This window comes from Rutidosis leptorrhynchoides, chromosome 7 (assembly GCF_046630445.1).
Source record: "Rutidosis leptorrhynchoides isolate AG116_Rl617_1_P2 chromosome 7, CSIRO_AGI_Rlap_v1, whole genome shotgun sequence".
Classification (NCBI taxonomy): domain Eukaryota; kingdom Viridiplantae; phylum Streptophyta; class Magnoliopsida; order Asterales; family Asteraceae; genus Rutidosis; species Rutidosis leptorrhynchoides.
Genome location: NC_092339.1, coordinates 106,926,242 through 106,935,825, shown reverse-complemented (window position 1 = coordinate 106,935,825; position 9,584 = coordinate 106,926,242). Strand labels below are relative to the sequence as shown.

The 9,584-nt window shown below is 30.3% G+C and overlaps 1 protein-coding gene across 1 annotated transcript; it reads right to left on the bottom strand.

The window, feature by feature from the left end:
- Nucleotides 1-3,889: 3,889 nt before the first annotated feature.
- LOC139857488 (phosphoinositide phosphatase SAC6-like) lies at nt 3,890-9,143 on the bottom strand. The gene is made up of 20 exons (XM_071846260.1): nt 9,002-9,143; nt 8,732-8,815; nt 8,417-8,544; nt 8,250-8,341; nt 8,089-8,146; nt 7,512-7,568; nt 7,384-7,417; nt 7,229-7,309; nt 7,041-7,147; nt 6,847-6,933; nt 6,677-6,754; nt 6,275-6,345; nt 6,107-6,205; nt 5,921-6,020; nt 5,717-5,825; nt 5,547-5,619; nt 5,106-5,199; nt 4,916-5,008; nt 4,751-4,820; nt 3,890-4,020 (listed from the first exon to the last, which is right to left on the bottom strand). The coding sequence occupies exons 1-20, from the start codon at nt 9,141-9,143 to the stop codon at nt 3,890-3,892; spliced, it is 1,788 nt and encodes a 595-aa protein (XP_071702361.1).
- Between the last annotated feature and the right edge of the window lie 441 nt (nt 9,144-9,584).

Below are 9,584 nucleotides of genomic sequence, written 5' to 3'. Positions count from 1 at the left end.
TATATATATATATTATCACAAGTATATATATGATTTCTATTAGTAATTATTAATATATGTTGATACATAATATTTAATAAATGATATAGTGTAAAGTTAATATATTATTTGTTATTACAAGTTAAAATATAAATAAATGTTATTATTATTATTATAATTATCATTATTAATATTACTATAAAATAATACAAGTTATTATATTATTATCATTATAAATATCATTAATAATATTAATATCCTGATAACTAATATTATTTTATGTATCATTAATAATGTTATCAATTTTTTTTTTACCTTTATCAATATTATTATTATTAATATCATTAAAGTTATTATTAAGAAATAATACAATCTATTATTTATACCTTCATTAAATTATTGTCAATTCTATGATTTTTGTATCATTATTAATTATTATTATTAATATAATATTTATTAATATTATTAATAATATATTTATTAATTATTAATATTAATTAAATTACATAAAAAAAAGGAAATCAGTAACTCGTATCATATCTGTTGATTTCACATCTATTTTTTTTAAATTTGTTTCTGTCCCTTTTTTTGGTACATATCGAATATAATTTTATTATACAAACAAATCTGTATAAATCAATGTCATTTTCATTTACTATTAATTCTTTGAATTTTTCCTATCTGATGGAATTCGGATGTCGAATTATTTTGCTATAAAAACGAAATCAGTTGGTATCACTCGATCTACTTTATCAATTATCAACCACTAAAAACCTTTCACAATCTTTAGTTAAATGAATTGAACCAGAAAAGAAGGAAAAAAAAAAAAACCGGAATCTGCTCTGTACTTGCTCTAATTCCCAAAAACCCCGAATTTTTATTAAATCTCAAAATGTTTTAATGCCGTTGTGTTAGTAATCTTTCAACGAAACTACCTGCAAATTCTCATATCATAATTCTTCATAACAAGCACAAATTTTGCGAATCAAATTTTAATTTCAAAAGCCAAACGAAGGTTTTAAGTTTGAATTAGTGTTACAGGAGCCTTTTCTGTTAAAATTAACGTTACATAAAGTTTATATGACTGATTTACAACATCTTTCGTTTTATAACTATAAGCTAAAAAGGTCTGAATTTCGATTTTCGATTTGGAGTTCATAATCGACTTGCAGCGACTGTTACAGTTAATTATTTTTTTTTCTTATCTGTTAATCAAAACTTTACTTAAACATGTTGTTGTTAACACAATTATGAATTTTGTTAATTAATTAATATGATTTCATCGGTCTTTGGTTGATCCCGTTATGGGTTGAAGAAGAAGGAGAATAGAGAATAAATAGGAAAGGTTTATAATCAGTGAAATTGAATTTAATTACTGAAAAACACGCATGGTCAAATGGTTAAGTGAGATAGCGGGTTTCGAGAGGTCAAGGGTTCGAGTCCCTGGAGTGGCTGCATTTCTTTTTAGGCCAATTTTTCTAAGGTAGTCCCATCTTTTATTATTATTATTATTATTATTATTATTATTATTACTATTATTATTATTATTAATTAGTAGTAATATCATTATCATTTTAGTTATTAAGATAAATATTAGTATTATCAAAACTATTATTAGCAAAATTATTATTAATATCAAAACTATTTTTTTAAAACAAATAAATATTTTGTGTATAAAATATACTTAATACATATATTCTAATTTTATTATTTTACATAACTATATATATAATCTATTAATAATGTTTATATAAATACTAACATATAACAAACTATTGATTTTTTTTTATTTCAACACTAAACAAGGAAATATAAATATGGATACATTAATACAATTATTTAGATTTTAATCATTTTTAAAACATATATGCAAAATAAATATATATAACATACAATTTTTTTTTGTTTATCATTAATAATAATATATATATAATTGTTCGATTACGATTATACGTCTTAATATATATATACAAATGATATAGGTTCGTGAATCCGAGGCCAACCTTATACTTGATCAATGATGTTACATGTATTTTACTACAAAATACATTAGGTGAGTATATAGTCCCACTTTTAAACTCTAAATATTTCGGGATGAGAATACATGTATTTTATGTTTTACGTTATGGACACAAGTAACTGAAAAATATATTCTACATTGAGTTGTACCACTGGCATACTTCCCTGTAGCTTGGTAACTAATATTTACAGCGGTATTGTAAACGCGAATCCTGTTGATAGATCTATCGGGCCTGACAACCCCAACCGGACTGGACGACCAGTATTCAACGGTTGCACAGTACTTCGTTTCGTGACTACACTTGGTACGGTGTAGTAAGATTTCATAATAAAGGGAATATGCGACGTGATTAAATGTTAAGTATGGTTACCAAGTGCTCAACCACTTAGAATATTTTTATTAAAATGTTTAAATATGAAATCTTGTGGTCCATAGTTATAACGCTGCTAGCATCAAACCTATATATCTCACCAACTTTATGTTGACGTTTTAAAACATGTTATTCTCAGGTACGAATTAAGTCTTCCGCTGTGCATTTGCTCATTTTAAGGACATTATTTGGAGTCGATCATCGCAATGGGACCAACTGTTGAAGACATCGTCCGGGAGGATTAGGACCGGTCCTTTCACTTTATCTTGTATATAAGATTGAAGATTGTAACCATTTTGATTCAAGTAATTCAATCCAACACGTCAAGCTTTCTTTCTTTTATATTCATATTGTTTTCTAACACTTCTCATTTAGAGTAAAATAACTTGTTTGTTTTTTATATTCTTTTGCTTGATATGAGTTTCAATGTAACCTTTTGTAGACGATTATTCTTAGGATCTTAGGTCGCTTGCAATCTATCCTAGTGGCGGAAATCACTAGAATAGGGTTAAACCGAGATATGGGTCGTTTTGGGATCGAATGGATCAAACCTAGAGCCAAACCTAGATTAGATCGACGCATAGACGATATATTTCGGTGGTATAAGGTGTTAGTGATCGGCAGAGACGAAAACCTGTCGATTAGGGTAAATGGGACGAGTAACCTCAATCAAGAAGTCTAAACCCGTATATATACTGCATACCAGACACACTCGGTCGAGTGTGTCCCTCAGTCGGTCGACTGACAGTCGGTCGAGTGTGTACACACACTCGGTCAACTGTGTGTGCAGTTTAACATATTGATTGTTTAACAAATTAAATATGCACGAACACAAACGTAATCAATAGTCACGAGTAAACATTATTACATAACCGAATGTATTAAACGTAAAAGATAATCAACGGCTCGGGATTCATGCACCAACACCTTTTCATGTGATTGATAGATATAAAAAATAAATGAATGTGTTATATGAACATATTCATAGGATGTTTAACTGGTAAAATAAGGACATCACGAATTTTCAAGTGGATGAGATTGGCCGTGATTCTTCAGGATTGATCTCGCAACATATTGCATTCATCGTGAACGATAACCAAATGTTTTCAAAAAAAAATTCACATGTAAACAGATGCACACTTAGTTGTTATGACTGTATTCTATTACCCATCATAATCCATCTTACTGTACAACTTTTGCTGCATAAATCACAATTAATTTAATGCAACATTAAATTTGAATCAGAGGATATCGATTTTACAGAAAGGGATTTTCATAAATATGGCTATTAAAATTCCAGTGAATGTTTCTACTCAAACAACTGCTATTAAAATTCAATTCAAGCTACATTTATAAAAGAAAATTCAAAAGTCTTCCAGTTAAGATACAATGGAATTCACCTGTTTCTAATAACATCATTAAGGAAATGATAAAATGACTTATGAACATGTCAACTATATATCAACTATCAAATGACATTACAACTTAGCCTGATAAGATCAAAGTACCTGAAGCAAAAATCAACGTGTAGGTCTATAAAGCCGAGGTCTATTGCAGAAAGCCCGGCAATTTGCTCTCACATATTTTATTGTCGCTATACTCAGTGTGGCCCAGAAAATCGAAAGTGGCAATTGCCAATAATCATTCCGTACTGCACAGGATGTAGGATTAGTAAGCATTCAGAGTTCAAAGTTCAAACCATGTGGTAAACTAGTAATTTTTACCCGTTTACTTACCAATAGGGTGATTTGGGTTATGTTTTACCTGAAACGAGTCAAATATCATAATCTAGCCTACACGGAGACGGGAGATGGGCCAAGTAGGCTGTCAGGATTGAAAAATCCAAAAGCGATTTTAAACAAAGACAACGTCCTAACTTGTTTCTATTTGAACATTTACGTTATTATTGTTGGAGATAATCGGTTAATAATAGATTCAAAACATCCCACATGTTGTTTGGCTAAAGCGATCGTACAAATATGCAGAACTATTTTTTGTAATTTAACACATTAAAACACAACGAAAATGGATATAAAGGTGTTAGTGGGTCAACCACCCAGCCAACCCGGCCATTTCAACCCTTGTTAAAATATGACCCGTTTCAAGTGTCATCCTCAACCCGCTCATCCAGTATCATACTAGTTGAAAACCATGAACGTTAAAGTTACATATCATACTAGTTGAAAAATTCTGGTTGAAAACCGTTAATCGTTGCATAGCCTAATATTTTTTTTATCTTCCATTTTTTCTTATATTTATGTTACCATCAACATAAACAAATAAAATGTGGTTAGTAAGATGGCAACACTAATAGTAGCAATGTATAGGCCATTATTGTCTTTTCTAAAAACTAACGTGAAATATAGTGAACATAAACTTACCTCGCATGAGTGACAACAGCGCGAAAAAGATCCCCATCAAAATCATTCCTAAAACAACAGGAAAATACGGCTGCAAACAAAGCCAAAATGTAAATTTTAATTTTCATTTTCAAAATAACAATTGCATAACTTCTACTAAATAGTTGTTAATCAAGATATACTCACTGCAATTGCCTCTATCCCTACTTTCTTAAGATTAGAAGTCAGATCTCGTGAAAGAGAAACAATGTAATGCCCTTGTACTAGATCGATCGAATCCTACATGAATATAGTATAAATAAATATAAGTGCACAGTTAATAAAGGAAATGTCCTAGTACAAGAATCTGTATAAATGTAGATAAAAGCATGCTGACCTGTTTTGTACCATCAACAAAATTATTGAGGTAATAGCGCATTAACGCATTCCACCCGTCTTTAAGAACCCCCTTCATAGTCCTCCGACCAAATCTAATATAAATACCAAATATATTCAATGCAAAAAAAAAAAAAAAAAAAAAAAAAAAAAAAAAAAAAGAAAAAAGAAAAAAAAAATTCAATCTAAGTAAGTGTATTTATTGATGTAATTCTATATATTAACCGTTGTAGTACGAACGCACCAGATCCCATCAGAACTCCACAGTTAGGCATTGGTGGTATTTTTATAGCTAGATAACAATACTTTTTTCATTATGAAAACATTTTCTAAATAGGGATTACAAGAATCAAGTATGTGGTATTTAAATAATGTCTGGATTTATGTTATTTCTTATAATATGTTATTCGCGTCTTCAATATGGAAATTTATGTAGTTGTACCTTACAAAATCGCCTTTCAATGCAGGTGTACCAGAATACTGGATGCTTACATCATCCCCATGATCAGCCCATACTGATAAAAAAAAAAAATAAAAAAAAAAATAAAATAAAATGTTTAAAATGCACACTTCACATGAAAACTTAATCACAAGGCAAAAAAATCAACATACATATTTTAAAACAGTCATCGAAATTCGGATGTATACTAATACTTTCGTCCGCATCAAAAAGCCCAAGTCTTTGAAGTTGAAATTCCAACATTTTTCTCCCAATCATACTCTGCACCAATATAAAGATAATAACTTGAAATTAATATATACTCATTTCATTGACCCTTAAAAAACAAGTAATATCTAAATTTGAAAATAAGATACCTGTGTGACGTTTGTACGGTCTAAACAATCTACACAGTTAGTCCGCACGATTCCAATCTGTGTTTCAACTTTTTCACCTTTATCGTTGATTAGATAGTACCTATCAATCGAAAAGAAAATATGATTAGTTTGACAACAAATCTAAATATATAAGACAACAGATTTGTTTTTTTAGAAGAAATTTACCTATTTTTAATGAGGAAATCTTCCATTTGATCATAAAGGATATTTAGTCGCTCAAAATGAACGTGTCCACAAATTTTGTGAAAATCAAAGTGATAGTATCTGCAAAATTCAACCAACTTAGCAAAATTCGCGTATGTAAAAACAAGAACATTTTGGACAAGATTTTACCTCATATCATCATTAAGAATATTCTGTACTGAAGTTGCAAACTTTTCAGTCAAACGTCCTTCATCACCACGCTATAAAACAATTTAATAAAATAATTTAAAAAAAAAAAAGAATGCAAAAGAGACACATCAAAGTAAAAATAATGTAAGTGGCAATTAGAACACATTTGCTTACAATTTTAATGCATAAAATCTGCTTGATCATTTCATTTCTAAATTAGTTATTTACTGAAATTTAGTGATATTAGACAGAGATGTTTCTTTAAACTGACCCAATGCATTCCAAAATGACCCGTAAAAGAACTGACCAGTTTTGACCCATGACCCGAATAGCCTAGTTTGCCACCTTATTAAACAAGATCATTCTGTGAGAAGTTACTAGGGCTAAAACATATATAAATACCGTATTGACAAGATCAATGGCTAAAACATTTCCATATTTCTTCCTTAAATCCAAAAAGTGGCGTTCGGCAACTCGAGGCTGCAAAAATAAAAGCATAAAAGTACCAATTAGTAAAAACAAAATATGCCCACATTAAATAATTGCTAAAATAATATAAGTTTTACACTCACTGCTATCTCGGGTTTCATAATTTCAAACTTAGGTTTATACGACAAATCAACAATCTGCTCCCAGAGAAAAGGGATTGAGCCCCGGACCTACAAACAAAAAATCTAATAACTGGTCTCTATAATGACTAGCCAATTATCAAAAAAAGTTTAATATTAATTAAAGAATAATAATATATAATTACATGGAATTATACCTGTACAAATGATGCTGTATAACCTTTTAATTGTATGATTTGTTCACTTTCTACGAAATTTGCTACGTACCCGTCCACATCAGCTCCCCTTCTCCACATTCGAGTTCCTACTCATATTATACAATGAAACAAATTAAATAAAACTAAAACTATATTATTAAAAATTAATAATCTTGACTTAATCATACCATTTCTTCGAGTACATCTTCTTGCTATCAAGGTAACATCTATAATATCTTTTCCGATTGCTGCTTGAAAGTTCTGATAAGCTATTTATAAGTTAAGGAAATGCGAGTAATGATTTTTATATTGAAAAGATATTTATAATGAGAAAAAAGGATACTTCCTTGAATAACTGGAAGAATGTAAGGATCAAGCTTTTGCTGCATATGTTATCAATTTCAGCAAATTATAAATATGGATGTTTTAAAACAATTAAACTTTAGGTTTCAATGAGTTGGGAAAACAAACCTTATTTTCTATGAGAATTTCTAACATATAATTGTTCCACATGAATCTAGGCTCTGCCTGTAACAACATTATAATTTATCAGTACATGCAAAACATAATAAACCCTGAAACGCGAAACTAAAAATTAAAACGCGAAACAAAAAAACTGAAGCTTATGTGAACTCAAAAAACCGATACACAGACATAAAATTGAAACTCGAAACAGAACATGAAAACTGAAACTTGAAACTAGAATCTGAAATGTCAAATGCAAAACAAAAAACTGAAACTCGAAATGAGAAACTGAAAACTAAAACACAAAATTGAAACTTAAACTGAAAAAAAACTTAAACTCGAAACGCGAAACTAATAATTGATTCTTAGATGTTGTAGATGTTGTACGGGTTTGGAATGGGTTTTCAACAGGTCTTGTTACACACTTTACTTTTTAATTTTGCTTAAAATGGGTCGAGATTGGACCCAATCTTTTTCTTTTCTTTATTGTTCTCAAGACCCATGGTTCCAAATCTTTGACCCAATGAACCCAGTTTTGTGTTTGGGTCTCAATTGCCACACATAGTTTTGAGTTAATATTTACCTGCCTCCATAGAGGGAGCCGAGATGATTCTTCACCCAAGTCATTCAAACATTGGGCGCTGCAAGTATAAAAAAAAGAAGGAAAAAAAAAAGAAGAAAACTTGGTTACACACACAACAAAAAAATATTAATACATCATAAACATATTGACAAGATATAAACCTTAGTGTTATATTCACTTCATATGAAAAATAAAGTCCAGGTGTCTTTTCAGCAACTTTTAACAGACTATAAAACTCTGATTCCATCTTTTTCTGTCAGAATTTGAGAATGTTATCACCAATCTCACATTCCAATTACCAATAACAAAATCCAAATATTTAAGTCACCTTTTCATCACGTGTGTTTTTAGCCGTACGATCACAAGAAAAAACTTTCAATGACAAAACTTTGTAGATGGGATGGCCTAAGTATGATCCAACACATTCACGCTCTGTTATAACAACTAAATATGATCCTGCCAGTATATAGAAATAGCTTATGTATAAATACAAATTTATAGCCGAAAGCGTACACAATATGAAATGGTTATTGTTAGTGAATATCATCTATACCAGTATCAATAGTCAGTTATAAGCTACTTTATAAAAATAATAAAAATGTGATGAAGCTATAAAGTATTAGTATTATAATTATCATCTAACCTGCTAAAAGCTTTAGAATTCCAACAACACCATAAATTGTCTGAATTTTTGGAACACGAACAGTTGTACAATGTGGTACTTCATCTACATAACCAAAAGTCTATGAGTCATTATCTGAGATCAAATACATTTTAGACCATTTAATCTAATCTCAAATAATCTTTAGTACACAGAGTTTGAACAAACAAAATGGCCCAAAATTATATTATTATTTTTATCATGTTAGCAATCAAATAATGAATCTTATGAATATGTATAAGTAGGACAAACCAATGAGTGTAATGGTTCCATCACGATTAACAGACAAACAAGAACCGGATGAACCATCGATAGGTTCTGCAACGTATTGATCAGGTAACTCCCATAATCTCATACGAGTGTACAATTTCCCATTTTGATCACTTTTCTCCATTACAAATGTAGACGTTCTTCTAAGGATCTTGGGATGCTTTAATCCCTGACTAATGGCGGAATACACTAGAACACGGACTTAAACGAGATACGGGTCGTTTTTGGTGTCGATTTGGTCGAACCTAAGCAATAAACCTAGATTAGATCGAACCTAGACGTTGTATTTCGGTGGTTTACGGTGTGGATTAATGGTAGAGTCGATAACACGCAGTTAAGGGTAAATGGGACGAGTAACCCTACAATAGAAGGCAAAACCCGTATATATACTGATCTCAGACACAGTCGGTCGAGTGTCTATGGACACTCGGTCGACTGTCTCACTCAGTTGGTCGAGTGTCTGAAGACACTCGGTCGACTGTGAGGCAGTTTAACATATTGATTTAAACAATCAAGCACTCACAATCACAACGATAATCAATAGTCACAAATAGTAATTATTACA

What these genes read in the sequence shown, in the direction of transcription:
- LOC139857488 (XM_071846260.1), bottom strand. Translation starts at nt 9,143, where the DNA reads ATGGAGAAAAGTGATCAAAATGGGAAATTGTACACTCGTATGAGATTA. An exon ending in TCTTCCAGTTATTCAAGGAA is followed by an intron (nt 7,310 to 7,383) that starts GTATCCTTTTTT and finishes ACTTATAAATAG; the next exon opens with CTTATCAGAACTTTCAAGCA. An exon ending in ATACAGCATCATTTGTACAG is followed by an intron (nt 6,934 to 7,040) that starts GTATAATTCCAT and finishes TTTTGTTTGTAG; the next exon opens with GTCCGGGGCTCAATCCCTTT.